Source organism: Doryrhamphus excisus, chromosome 3 (assembly GCF_030265055.1).
Source record: "Doryrhamphus excisus isolate RoL2022-K1 chromosome 3, RoL_Dexc_1.0, whole genome shotgun sequence".
Taxonomy (NCBI): Eukaryota; Metazoa; Chordata; class Actinopteri; order Syngnathiformes; family Syngnathidae; genus Doryrhamphus; species Doryrhamphus excisus.
The window spans coordinates 15,211,654-15,226,814 of NC_080468.1; the positions used below are offsets into that span (position 1 = coordinate 15,211,654).

Sequence of the window (15,161 nt, forward strand, 5' to 3'; positions counted from 1 at the left end):
CTCGGAATCTAACCTTTTGTAATTCAAGAAGGCGCCAAGGGGGTTTCTATGCAAGTCTATGAAACTGTGGACCGGTGACGTTGGAAGATCCCCCACCAATCGGGAGTCAGAAACAACACATATAAAAAAAAAAAAGCAAAACGTGTCCTCCATAAAGCCAAGGGCAGGGCAAATTTTTTATACTTCATCCGCTGATATTTATTATTAATTCATGCACTAACCATACAGTCTGCATAAAAAACAATGATATATATATATTTTTTTACATTTTACATTTTAATCGTGCTTGATGCGAAATTATATGTTTATTGTGTGTTATTTTGTGTGTTATTTCTAACAAAACTATGTCAAAAGTGTGTTTAAATGTTGACTTTTCCATTAATTCGTCATTTCTAATTATTTTTGCATAATTTTCTGCACGTAAAACTGTAATTATTATCTATAAAAAAAATTTGTGGTAACATTTTTCAGCGTCTGAAACGGATTAATTAGATTTACATTATTTTCAATGGGATATATATTTTTTTTACATTTTATCAAATTGTGGTTGACGTGAAATAATGTGTTTATTGTGTGTTATTTTGTGTGTTATTTCTAACAAAACTACGTCAAAAGTGTGTTTAAATGTTGACTTTTCCATTAATTCGTAATTTCTTATTTTTTTTGCATCATTTTCTGCACATAAAACGGTAATTATTGTCTATAAAATGTGTTTTGTGGTGACATTTTGCTACATCTGGAACAGATTAATTGGATTTATATTATTTTCAATGGGATATTTTTTTTACATTTTATCAAATTGTGGTTGACGTGAAATAATGTGTTTATTGTGTGTTTTGTGTGTGTTATTTCTAACAAAACTATGTCAAAAGTGTGTTTAAATGTTGACTTTTCCATTAATTCGTCATTTCTAATTATTTTTGCATCATTTTCTGCATGTAAAACGGTAATTATTGTCTATAAAAATAAATTTTTGTGGTAACATTTTTCAGCGTCTGAAACGGATTAATTAGATTTACATTATTTTGAATGGGATATATATTTTTTTTACATTTTATCAAATTGTGGTTGACGTGAAATAATGTGTTTATTGTGTGTTATTGTGTGTGTTATTTCTAACAAAACTACGTCAAAAGTGTGTTTAAATGTTGACTTTTCCATTAATTCGTAATTTCTTATTTTTTTTGCATCATTTTCTGCACATAAAACGGTAATTATTGTCTATAAAATGTGTTTTGTGGTGACATTTTGCTACATCTGGAACAGATTAATTGGATTTATATTATTTTCAATGGGATATTTTTTTTTACATTTTATCAAATTGTGGTTGACGTGAAATAATGTGTTTATTGTGTGTTTTGTGTGTGTTATTTCTAACAAAACTATGTCAAAAGTGTGTTTAAATGTTGACTTTTCCATTAATTCGTCATTTCTAATTATTTTTGCATCATTTTCTGCATGTAAAACGGTAATTATTGTCTATAAAAATAAATTTTTGTGGTAACATTTTTCAGCGTCTGAAACGGATTAATTAGATTTACATTATTTTGAATGGGATATATTTTTTTACATTTTATCAAATTGTGGTTGACGCGAAATAATGTGTTTATTGTGTGTTATTTTGTGTGTTATTTCTAACAAAACTACGTCAAAAGTGAGGTTAAATGTTGACTTTTCCATTAATTTGTCATTTCTAATTATTTTTGCATCATTTTCTGCATGTAAAACTGTAATTATTGTCTATAAAAAAAGATTTTTTGTGGTAACATTTTTCAGCGTCTGGAACAGATTAATTGGATTTACATTATTTTCAATGGGAACATTTGCTTTGGTTAGAGTCCGTTTTGGTTTGAGTCTGATCTTCTGAATCTTCTGCAGAATGCATCCTCACTCATACTAAGCCATCCCTGGCAGCCCTCCTCTCATCCTCTCACCTTGGGATGCAATTTAGGAATTGAGACATCTTCCAAGATGGCACGCCGAGATCAGTTTCAGGGTCAGGGGAACGGAGACAGGATGCATGAAAGACAAACCACCCCCAGGACCGATGTCTTCCGGCTATCAATGTCCGGTCTATGGACTCCATAGAAAATGGAATTAACATAATATTTAGGATTTACCTTCTGACACATGATACTTATGAACAACAAAAGGAGATGTAAAAATGACATGAATTACAGAAAGGCTGGATAATAAATGGGATCATTTATTGCTAATGTTTCTAATCTTAATCTTCTCAGTCTGTTTTTGGTTTTAGTGGAATGATTTATTTAAAGGAAAAGTGCACTTTTTGGGAATTTGGCCATCATCCATAACCCTCATGTGAGACATGATCACACACACACATGCTAACATTAGCATTGTATCGTTTTGTGACATTTTTTAACACAAACACTGCAACCTAGTGTTGCATACTTAAGTTAGCATGCCAGCATGCTAACGATAGCATGGTAAAATTTTGAGCCAATTTTTTAGCCAGGTAGAACTCATAGAAACACTCTTTGCTATCATGCCATGTTAGTATGCTAACATATTACATTAGCATACATTAGCATTGTTAGCATGCTAATGTTGGTATAGTAACTTTTTTTGCTGTTTTTATACATAGAACTCATATAAACGTTTGAATGTTAGCATTTCTAGCATGCTAACATTAGCATAGCAGCACTTTTGTGTTTTGTGTTGGGGAATTTGGCCATCATCCACAACCCTCATGTGAGACATGATCACACACACACATGCTAACATTAGCATTGTATCATTTTGTGACATTTTTTAGCACAAACACTGCAACCTATTGTTGCATATTTAAGTTAGCATGCCAGCTAACGATAGCATTGTAAAATTTGGAGTCAATTTTTTAGCCAGGTAGAACTCATAGAAACACTCTTTGCTATCATGCCATGTTAGTATGCTAACATATTACATTAGCATACATTAGTATTGTTAGCATGCAACCCTCATGTGAGACATGATCACATACACACATGCTAATATTGGCATTTTGTGAATTTTTTTCAACACAAACACTGCAACCTATTGTTGCAAGTTAGCATGTTCGCATGCTAACGATGGCATCGTAAAATTTTGAGCCAATATTTTAGCCAGGTAAAACTCATAAAAACACGTTTTGCTTTCATGGCATGTTAGTATGCTAACATATTACATTGGCATTGTTATCATGCTAATGTTGGTATAGTAACATTTTTTGCTGTTTTTATTCATAGAATTCATATAAACGTTACAATGTTAGCATTGCTAGCATGCTAACATTAGCATAGTAGCATTTTTGTGTTAGCATTGGTATTGGTATCGCTATCATTCTCGGTTTAACATGCTAACGCCGGCATTGCTAACATGCCGACATTAGCATAGCATCATGTTCTGCCATTTTTATGGGTATTAACATATGCAAACACTTAGCTCTACCATGCTAGGTGTTACCGTGTTTACATTTTTTTAGCATGAATTATGGTAATTTTGGAGGAAATTAGGTTGCAGAAAAAGTTGTAATATTATGAGAATAACTTCAAAATATATAAATATCATGATTGTGAGAAAAAATAGATTGAAAATAAAAAAATGTAAAAAGATGATTAGATGAAAAAGGTAAATCGAGTAGCTAACTCCAAGGTCTAGACCAGTGAATCAGTACAATGTTTGGACCCGAAGGAGCCCATTTCCCCCTCCACTCGAGGCCTCTAAATGGAGACCAATCAGAAAAGGAGAGAATGGCCCAATCACGGCCATGCGGCTGAGAAACGGCCAATTAGGCGTGTTTGTGTTGGAGGACAAAGGAAGTGATATTGCAGGGTGATTGCACACAAATGACAACCTCACTTGTTTTGACTTCCAAGCCGACTCTTTCCAGGAGTGTCGGACCTTGATTGCGTTTGTGAGATGAGAGGGAGGGGCTTCATTACCGCAGCAAAACAGTCACCACCTCAGAGGCAAAAGAGTTTTTTGTTGTCATCAGGGAGCTATTGAGTCAGCCGCACTCGAGGCCGACACAACGCACCCGCAGACAGACACTCCAGCCTGGCAGTCTTATTTAAGATTCTCCCCTAACTACGGTCCACTTAATGAAGCTGTAAATTTGGAACTTGGGAGGAGGAGAGCCTCTCTCCCGGCGCTCCTCTGAGAGCTTCCACAATGATCCCGGCGCCGACCGGCGTAATTAACTGATTGTTTGCTTGGCTGCGAGCCAGCTAAAAATGTGGATGCGCAGATAGGAATCAGAGGGAGTCAAACGGATCCAGCCAACGAACGAACGAACGAAGGAGCACGACAGACGAGTGATGAGGGAACGAAAGTGACATTCAGTGGCTTCTTATCGAGCCGAGTCCGGTCACGTCCATCCGGCGGTTATGCAAGAGGCGGTTCCACGTGTCCTTTGGCAATCACTTCCCCATGAGGTTGCTCACTGGCACAATCGACTCACACAAAAAGTCTGAATTTTACCCGAATAGCGTTGTGATGTTCGGAAAAATAACCTGGTTTTCTTCACATAAATTACGTTTTTCCTCTTTCCGAATGACTTCTCTGAAAACAATGGTATACATGGAAAGGAATATTCCAATCTCATGTATACATTCATTCATTTTCTATCCTCACATGCTGGAGCCTATCCCAGCCAATCACAGGGCACATATAGACAAACAACCATTCACACTCACATTCATACCTATGGACAATTTGGAGTCGCTAATTAACCTAGCATGTTTTTTTGGAATGTGGGAGGAAACCGGAGTACCCGGAAAAAACCCACACATGCACGGGGAGAACATGCAAACAATAGGTTGCAGTGTTTGTGCTAAAAAAAAAATCACAAAATGATACAATGCTAATGTTAGCATGTATGTGTGTGTGATCATGTCTCACACGAGGGTTGTGGATGATGGCCAAATTCCCACTTAGTAGCACTAAGTGTCTGCAAATGTTAATACCCATAAAAATGGCAGAACATGATGCTATGCTAATGTTGGCATGTTAGCAATGCCATCGTTAGCATGCTAAACCTAGCATGATAGCGCTAGGTGTCTGCCATATGATTTCTGTGTATAAAAACAGCAAAAAATGTTACTATACCAACGTTAGCATGCCAACAATGCTAATGTATGCTAATGTAATATGTTAGCATATTAACATGGCATGATAGCAAAAATGCTATCATTAGCATGTTAAACCTAGCATGATAGCGCTAGGTGTCTGCCAATGTTAACATAAAAATGCTGCTATGCTAATGTTAACATGCTAGCAATGCTAACATTCTAATATTTATATGAGTTCTATGTATAAAAACAGCAAAAAAAGTTACTATACCAACATGAGCATGCTAACAATGCTAATGTATGCTAATGTAATGTGTTAGCATACTAACATGGCATGATAGCAAAATGTGTTTCTATGAGTTCTACCTGGCTAAAAAATTGGCTCAAAATTTTACGATGCTAATGTTAGGAGGAAAAATAACCTGGTTTTATTCACATAATCGAAATATGGAAGAAAAGATGCTATTGTTTAAAGTCACAGTAGACGTGAAAAAATACAACAAATAAAGTCATCACTTTTGTAAAATCGTAAAAAATTAAATTATTAGCTGTAAAATTATTAAAATTATGAGGGGCAAAAGAGAGAAAAAAAATGTAGTGTTTTGAGGAGAAAAATCCGAATTTTACGAGAGTATTACGTGAAAAAATACAACAAATAAAATTGTCATTTTTGTAAAATAACATCGTAAAAAATGTATTATTAGCTGTAAAATTATTAAAATTATGAGGAGCAAAAAAGAGAAAAAAATTGTAGTGTTTTGAGAAGAAAACTCAGAATTTTACTATAATAACGTTGTAATGTTAGGAGGAAAAATAACCAGGTTTTATTCACATAATCAAATTATGAAAAAAATAGGCTATTGTTTTAAAGTCATAGTAAATCAATAAATACAAAAAAAATACAACAAATAAAGTTGTCATTAGTTTTTATTTCCTGTACTTTGCGTATCGCTGAGGTGTCTGAGAAGAGGTCACCAAGCGGTTTAGAGCTTCTTGCTGGTTCTCTTCAGCACGACAGAGCCGGCCGTGGAGGTCTGATGGCAGAGAAAGAAAAGTAATACGTTTATTATCCATAATAGACCTGAAGAATGCCCGTGTTTTTAAATATACTTTCATTTTCAGCCATGTGGCTCAAATGTTAGCATTAGCATGTTAGCATTTCAAAATGTAAATATCCCCAAATATCCTCAAATGTGAATATTTGAAGTTTCTGAAGTTTAATCCGTGAAAGCGGACATGTTATTTATTCCCATCATATTTCCCAATGTTTACATTTTTTACATTGGCCAACCTAATTTTCCCAAAATTACATCTTCATTTTATTTTCCTTTTTTATGGTAATATTATAACAAGGTTGATTCACTGAAATTTCACCTTAATTTTTCCTCATAATATTACAAAATTATTATTATTTTTATTATTACTTTTTCTTGTTAGATTATAACTTTTATCTGTAAATATTTATTCATGTATGCATGTGTATGTTTTTTTTCTGTGAATTTTTACAACTATTTCAATATTTTTTCAAGTTTCTCCCTCATAATTATGACTTTATTCCCACAATATTTTCATACATGTATTCATGGAACATTAGAACCTAATTAAAAAAGATAATATAATTAATATTTTCTGTAATATATGAACATTTAATTTGCTTCATAATACTACTTTTTATTCAGTAATTTTCTAGGCTGAACGGTGATAGAGTGGTTAGTATGTAGGCCTCACAGCTAGGTGACCCGAGTTCGATTCCATCGGCCCGTACTTGCGTGGGTTTTCGTCTGGTACTAACGTCACTAATGTTAGTTATCATTAATAATGTGGTGCTGCACGGTGGAGGAGTGGTTAGCGCACAGGCCTCACAGATAGGAGACTCGAGTTCGATTCCACCTTCGGGCATCTTTGCATGTTCTCCCCGTGCATGCGTGGGTTTTCTCCGGGTACTCCGGTTTCCTCCCACATTCCAAAAAAACATGCTAGGTTAATTAGCGACTCCAAATTGTCCATAGGTATGAATGTGAGTGTGAATGGTTGTTTGTCTATATGTGCCCTGTGATTGGCTGGCCACCTTTTGGGTGTTAAGTTGCTATGTGATGAATTTAGTGCTGTTGGTAGTGACGACATCATAACTGTCACTGTACACTGGTATATTTGCACATTTACACATTTGGCACCTAGGCCTCACAGCTAGGAGACCCTAGTTCAATTCCACCCTCGGCCATCTCTGTGTGGAGTTTGCATGTTCTCCCCGTGCATGTGCGGGTTTTCTCCGGGTACTCCGGTTTCCTCCCACGTTCCAAAAACATGCTAGGTTAATTAGCGACTCCAAATTGTCCATAGGTATGAATGTGAGTGTGAATGGTTGTTTGTCTTTATGTGCCCTGTGATTGGCTGGTTGAACATTAGCATTTCCTGATCAAATCCAGTTCGGGAAAACGGTTGTAGAATATGAAATGACCACATGCGTTCACCTCGATGAGTTTCCCCCCGCTGATCTCGGAGGTGTGGTGGTAATTTGGGAAGGTGACGCTCAGCTTGCCTCCCTCCATCAACACGGTGGCCTAAGAGGGAAAAAAAAAAGCATCGTTGTTATCGTCAACGTAGAAATAAAGCAGATCTTTTCCCGTTCCGATATACCTTGAACTTCTTCCCTCCGATGGTCTCCATGTCGCATTCCTTGCCAACTGTGAATTTGTTAGTGACCTTGGCGTCGGTGGGGTAGACCTGAGTCCAGGAGAAGTCGTTTCCATCCTGGGTCACCTCCGTGATCAGCTTGTAGTCGCGGCCTTTCTCGATGATGTCAGCGGGGATACCTGTAAGCAGAAACGTAGCATCAGTGACCAAAACGTCTTCAATTACAAATCCCGGAATTGCTTCGGAATCCAAATTTCACCAAGCAGCTTGCAGAATGCGTCGTATCCTTCCTGGGTTTCAGTTTCCCATCTTCCGGCGAAAGACATAGCGGCGGCGGCGGTGGTGGTGGAGGAAAATCAAGGTGGCGATGACATGAAGACGTTCTTGTTTATATACTTCTTGGCCGCCTCCCTCTCTCTCTCTCGTTTGCATGTGACCGCACGGGAATAACGACAATCAAAGGACAGGCGATAACCATCCGTGAAAGGAACGTTTATGGAAGAACATGCTGACAGCTTGTCGGACCACCGCTAGGTCAATGAACTCCGTTGCAATGGCTTACTTTAACGGCCATCAAATACAATAAATGGCTTTGTTGGGGAATATTCGCCATCTATTTGAAGTTCTTATCTTTCAAATGGGAAAAGGCTTGGAAGTGGATTATGTCTCGTTATGGATCATAGTCAATCAAACCATACATGGATTTTTGGAACATATGAGATAACATTTATGACATTTATGCAACCGTGTTTTATTTTATATTCCATACATCCATCCATCCGTCTTATGGGATCGGGTTATCCAGAGAAAGCCATCGCAGCGTCATATTCTCCTACCGGTCAAAGGTGCCCTGAACCCACCACTCAAGGCAGCCTGGTCAGATGCTTGAAACACCTCCTCCGGTTCCGCTATTTGTTTGGATTTGGGTTTTTAGAAAGACGTTTATAAATTCAATTCATTTGCAGGTGATCACTGCAAAACCATCGCACTACCACCACCGTATTTGACCCTTTTTTTGTTTTTGGGTTTTTAGAAGGCGCTAAAAATTAAATTCATGCTTCCAGTAATCACAGCAAAACCATCGCACTACCACCATTATAGTGATCACAGCAAAACCATCACACTACCACCACCATATTTGACCCTTTTTTTGTTTTTGGATTTTAGAAAAGCGCTTATAAATTCAATTCATGCTTCCAGTAATCACAGCAAAACCATCGCACTACCACCATTATAGTGATCACAGCAAAACCATCACACTACCACCACCATATTTGACTTTTTTTGTCATTGGGTTTTTAGGAAAGCGCTAATAAATTTAATTAATGCTTCCAGTGATCACTGCAAAACCATCGCACTACCACCACCATATTTGACTCTTTTTATAAATTCAATTCATGCTTCCAGTGATCACAGCAAAACCATCGCACTACCACCACTATATTTGACTCTTTTTTTTTGTCTTTGGGTTTTTAAAAAGGCGCTTATAAATTCAATTCATGCTTCCAGTGATCACAACAAAAAAACATCGCACCACCACCACTATATTTGACTCTTTTTTTTGTCTTTGGGTTTTTAAAAAGGCTCTTATTAATTCAATTCATGCTTCCGCACTACCACCACCATACTTGACTCTTTTTTTGTCTTTGGGTTTTTAGAAAGGCGCTTGTAATTCAATTCATGCTTCCAGTAATCACAGCAAAACCATCGCACTACCACCACCATATTTGACTTTTTTTTTGTCTTTGGGTTTTTAGAAAGGCACTTATAAATTCAATTCATGCTTCCAGTGATCACAACAAAAAAAACATCGCACTACCACCACTATATTTGACTCTTTTTTTGTCTTTGGGTTTTTAAAAAGGCGCTTATTAATTCAATTCATGCTTCCGCACTACCACCACCATACTGGACTCTTTTTTTGTCTTTGGGTTTTTAGAAAGGCGCTTGTAATTCAATTCATGCTTCCAGTAATCACAGCAAAACCATCGCACTACCACCACCATATTTGACTCTTTTTTGTCTTTGGGTTTTTAGAAAGGCGTATATGAATTCAATTCATGCTTCCACACTACCACCACCATACTTGACTCTTTTTTTGTCTTTGGGTTTTTAGAAAGGCGCTTGTAATTCAATTCATGCTTCCAGTAATCACAGCAAATCCATCGCACTACCACCACCATATTTCACTCTTTTTTTCTCAATGCCTTGAGGGTAGGAACGTAGACGGTAGACCGGTAAATTAAGGGCTCTGGCTTAGCTCCATCACCACAATGGACTGATGTAGAACCCGAGAGGTCACACCAATCCAGACCATGAGGTACTTGAACTCCTCGACAGTCTGATACCTTCTCCAAGTCCACAGAACACATGTAGGCTTGTTGGGCAAACAGCCATGCACCATCACGGACCCTGCCAAGAGTAGAGAGCTGCTCCACACTGCGGCTCAAAGATCTGGTGTGATCCCACATGACATAATATTATATGATTATATTTTGCCAAAGAAGAATGGCGTAAAGTCACTTCCTTCCTGAAAGCCCTGAGGCTTTGAATGATGACAAAGTGTGAATTGCTGCAGCTATCTCTCACAATGCAGCCACTTTCACACACGGCTGATAGTGTTTCTAAAGCATGAAAAGTCAGCGTGGCCTTGAAGCTCTTTATTGATGCATAAAACATCACGTTGGCCGACGTCCTATAAAAGTCGCCCACTATCTTTATCTCTCTCGCTGGCTTTCCTGATCTCACACACTAGCACAGAAAGCCAGCACTCTAAAGTGCACACAAGCAGATTAATACACAACAAAGCTCTTCTTCCCATCAGCAGATGAATGTTCCTGTGTTCCACGGCTCATGACACCGCGCTGTGAGCCTCTTAAAGGGGAACTGCACTTTTTTGGGGGAATTTTGCCCATCATTCCCAAGCCTTATGTGCAACATGAACACATATTTATTTCCCTTCTATGTACACTCTAGCGTGAGAAAACGAGTTAATATAAGCTAGCTAGCAACGGCAGTCATCATACCTATTTTGATGGTAAAAAAAAATGTTATTATGTCCACTACATTGGGTAATAAGAGTAAAAAAGGGAACTATAGGGATGTTATGTCATATCTAGAGGGCTCTAATCATGTTAAAAAACATATTTATAAGGTGGTAAAGAGCTTTTTCTTGTCTCGTGTGTCTTAGTTTCTGTTATGATGTCCACTACATTTTATAATACGAGTGTAAAGGGGACTGTAGGGGTGTTATATCATGTCTAGAGGGCTCTAATCATGTTAAGAAAGCACATTTATAAGGTGGTAAACAGCTTTTTCTAGTCTTGTGGTTTATTTTTGTTATGATGCCCTCTATATTGGGTAATACGAGTGTAAAGGGGACTATAGGGGTGTTATGTCATATCTAGAGGGCTCTAATCATGTAAAATGGCATGTTTATAAGGTTGTAAACAGCTTTTTCTTGTCTTGTGTGTCTTAGTTTCTGTTATGATGTCCACTACATTGGGTAATAAGAGTAAAAAGGGAACTATAGGGATGTTATGTCATATCTAGAGGGCTTTAATCATGTTAAAAAACATATTTATAAGGTGGTAAAGAGCTTTTTCTTGTCTCGTGTGTCTTAGTTTCTGTTATTGTGTCCACTACATTGGGTAATAAGAGTGTAAAGGGGACTATAGGGGTGTTATGTCAAGTCTAGAGGGCTCTAATCATGTTAAAAAGCACATTTAGAAGGTGGTAAACAGCTTTTTCTTGTCTCATGTGTCTTAGTTTCTGTTATGATGTCCACTACATTTTATAATACGAGTGTAAAGGGGACTATAGGGGTGTTATATCATGTCTAGAGGGCTCTAATCATGTTAAAAAACATATTTACAAGGTGGTAAACAGCTTTTTCTTGTCTTGTGTGTCTTAGTTTCTGTTATGATGTCCACTACATTGGGCAATAAGACTATAAAGGGGACTATAGGGGTGTTATGTCATATATAGAGGGCTCTAATCATGTAAAATGGCATGTTTATAAGGTGGTAAACAGCTTTTTCTTGTCTTATGTATTTTAGTTTCTGTTATGATGTCCACTACAGCGGGTAATAAGACTATAAAGGGGACTATAGGGGTGTTATGTCATGTCTAGAGGGCTCTAATCATGTTAAAAAGCATATTTATATGGTGGTAAAGAGCTTTTTCTTGTCTCGGGTGTCTTAGTTTCTGTAATGATGTCCACTACATTGGATAATAAGAGTGTAAAGGGGACTATAGGGGTGTTATGTCATATCTAAAGGGCTCTAATCATGTTAAAAAGCATATTTATAAGGTGGTAAACAGCTTTTTCATGTCTCATGTGTCTTAGTTTCTGTTATTATGTCCACTACATTGGGTAATAAGAGTAAAAGGGGAACTATAGGGATGTTATGTCATATCTAGAGGGCTCTAATCATGTTAAAAAACATATTTATAAGGTGGTAAACAGCTTTTTTTTGTCTTATGTGTCTTAGTTTCTGTTATTATGTCCGCTACATTGGGTAATAAGAGTGTAAAGGGGACTCTAGGGGTGTTATATCATATTTAGAAAGCTCTAATCATATTTAGAAGGTGATGAACAGCAAAAATGTGTCACAAATGTAACGGGCCAGCCAGTAAAAAATGAAAATACAGGTTTAATTCATTAATCAATAAGTAGAAGTAGAAGTAAAAGAAGTAAAAGAGTTCATGCAGTGGGGCGTGGTCACGCAGACAGTGACACTTAATACTTCAACCTTTCAAGGTCAAACTAAAAGTATGACTCATGAACAAAAGTGCTTCGAGTTAGTCTTTAAGAGCGCTGTACCTTTACAACTTTGACTGGCTAACCAGTCCCTAATCAGTAACGGGGGGGCGTCTGAACCGCACATGCTGATGAAGTCATGCAGACGGGAGAAGAAGACAAAGAATGCGATGGTGGAAAAAAAAAAGCGAGTGTATGAGGAGAGGAAGAACAGATTGTGGGGAAAGATACATACAGATAGATTCCTTTTATCTGCCGCTCCAAAGGGGTGGCTTGAGATGGAGGAATTAAAAGAGGAGATGCCTTGAAATGCAAATGAACGCGCGGCTAATCAAAGCAATAAGATTAGCCTTCCAAATTGAGATGAAGAAAGGCTCCATTATCTAGGCCGAGTGTCGTGTTTAATAACGCGGAACGGCAGGCGTAATTCGCCAGTGATGCAACCGCAGCCGCTGAGCGTGTCACAGAGGAGGAACTTTGTCTGCTTTGTCGAAATGCTCGAGACCAAGATAAAGCGCCGTTGAGCAAGCGTGGGCGGATCGATTCCGGGGCTATGGATGGGATGGACACTGGCGTCACAGCTAATAAGTGATTGGGTCAACTGCAATCAAGCCTTGGTGATAACTTGCAATGAGTCTCGTTCATTCTCATTCAGCAGAATTCATGCTTTCCGTTGATTGCGGCAAAACCATCGCACTACCACCACCATATTTTACTCTTTTTTTTCTCAATGCCTTTTCAGTATTTTTCCAAAGGTCTTCGAAGGCATCATCAAGATGGTTTTTGGCACACAAGCGTGGGAGGATCGATTCCGGCTATGGATGGGATCGACACTGGCGTCACAGCTAATAAGTGATTGGGTCAACTGCAATCAAGCCTTGGTGATAACTTGCAATGAGTCTCCTAGTTCATTCTCCTTCAGCAGAATTCATACTTTCCGTTGATCACCATCACACTACCACCACCATATTTTACTCTTTTTTTTCTCAATGCCTTTTGAGTATTTTTCCAAAGGTCTTTGAAGGGATCATCAAGATGGTTTCTGGCACACAAGCGTGGGCGGATCGATTCCAGCTATGGATGGGATCGACACTGGCGTCACAGCTAATAAGTGATTGGAACAAGCAACAACTGCAATCAAGCCTTGGTGATAACTTGCAATGAGTCTCCTCGTTCAATTCTCCTTCAGCAGAATTCATGCTTTCTGTTGATCGCGGCAAAACCATCGCACTACCACCACCATATTTGACTCTTTTTTTTCTCAATGCTTTTTCAGTATTTTTCCAAAGGTCTTTGAAGGCATCATCAAGATGGTTTTTGGCACACAAGCGTGGGCGGATCGATCCGGCTATGGATGGGATCGACACTGGCGTCACAGCTAATAAGTGATTGGAACAAGCAACAACTGCAATCAAGCCTTGGTGATAACTTGCAATGAGTCTCGTTCATTCTCATTCAGCAGAATTCATGCTTCTGTTGATCACGGCAAAACCATCACACTACCACCACCATATTTGACTCTTTTTTTCTCAATGTCTTTTGAGTATTTTTCAAAATGGAGACCAGTCTTAATGTTGTTTTTGTTTTTGTCCAATGAACACAGGCCTCACAAATTTAATGTATTTATTTATTTAATGTATTTATTTACACGTACTTACCTTAGGGATCGGGTATTCCGTTCACACCAGTCGCTGGGAACAGAAGAGTCTTTGTCAACCCGTGACTCGGTCAAACTGGAATCAAGTTTAGAAAACTTGAGTATTCATCGAGCACCCGTGAGTCATTGGAACTCTGAGCCGCTTGTTGAGCACCCATGAGTCAGTGAAGCATTGGTCTTTATCAACTGGGAGTCAGTAAAACCTGAGTCTTCGTCCGGCACCCAGAAACCAGAGTAAATTGAGTCTTTGTTGAGCACCCGTGAGTCAGTGAATTGCGAGTCTTCATCAACCCGTGACTCTGTAATACTCAAGTCTAACACTTGACTTAATGAAACTTGAGTATTTTCATTGGAACTTGAGTCGTCAAGCACAAGTGAGTCGATAAAACGTGGGTCTTCCTCAACCCGCGAGTCAGTGAAACTCAAGTCTTTGTTGAGTATCCATGAGTCAGTGACACTTGAGTATTTCTCAAGCACCCGTGAGTCATTGGAACTTGAGTCTTCATCGAGCACCCGTGAGTCATTGGAACTGGAGTCTTCATTGAACACCAGTGAGTCGGTGAAACATGGGTCATCCTCAACCCGTGAGTCAGTGAAACTCAAGTCTTTGTTGAGCATCCATAAATCAATGAAACTTGAGTATCTCTCAAGAACCTGTGAGTCATTGGAACTGGAGTCTTCATTGAGCACCTGTGAGTCGGTGAACTTGAATCTTCCTCAACCCAGGAGTCAGTAAAAACTCCAGTCTTTGTTGAGCATCCATGAGTATTTGAGTATTTCTTGAGTATTTCTCAAGAACCCATGAGTCATTGGAACTGGAGTCTTCATTGAACACCAGTGAGTTGGTGAACGTGGGTCATCCTCAACCCGGGAGTCAGTGAAAGTCAAGTCTTCCATGAGTCAAGGAAACTTGAATATTTCTCAAGCACCTGTGAGTCATTGGAACTGGAGTCTTCATCGAGCATCAGTGAGTCGGTGAAACTCAGGTCTTCCTCAACCCGTGAGTCAGTGAAACTCAAGTCTTTGTTGAGCATCCATGAGTCAAGGAAACTTGAGT

General features: G+C 38.4%; 1 protein-coding gene across 1 annotated transcript; it reads right to left on the reverse strand.

The window, feature by feature from the left end:
- Positions 1-6,010: 6,010 nt before the first annotated feature.
- LOC131125105 (gastrotropin-like) lies at positions 6,011-8,358 on the reverse strand. The gene is made up of 4 exons (XM_058066295.1): positions 7,945-8,358; positions 7,689-7,864; positions 7,523-7,612; positions 6,011-6,085 (listed from the first exon to the last, which is right to left on the reverse strand). Exons 1-4 carry the CDS (start codon positions 8,009-8,011, stop codon positions 6,035-6,037), a joined length of 384 nt encoding a protein of 127 aa, XP_057922278.1. The 5' UTR covers positions 8,012-8,358; the 3' UTR covers positions 6,011-6,034.
- Between the last annotated feature and the right edge of the window lie 6,803 nt (positions 8,359-15,161).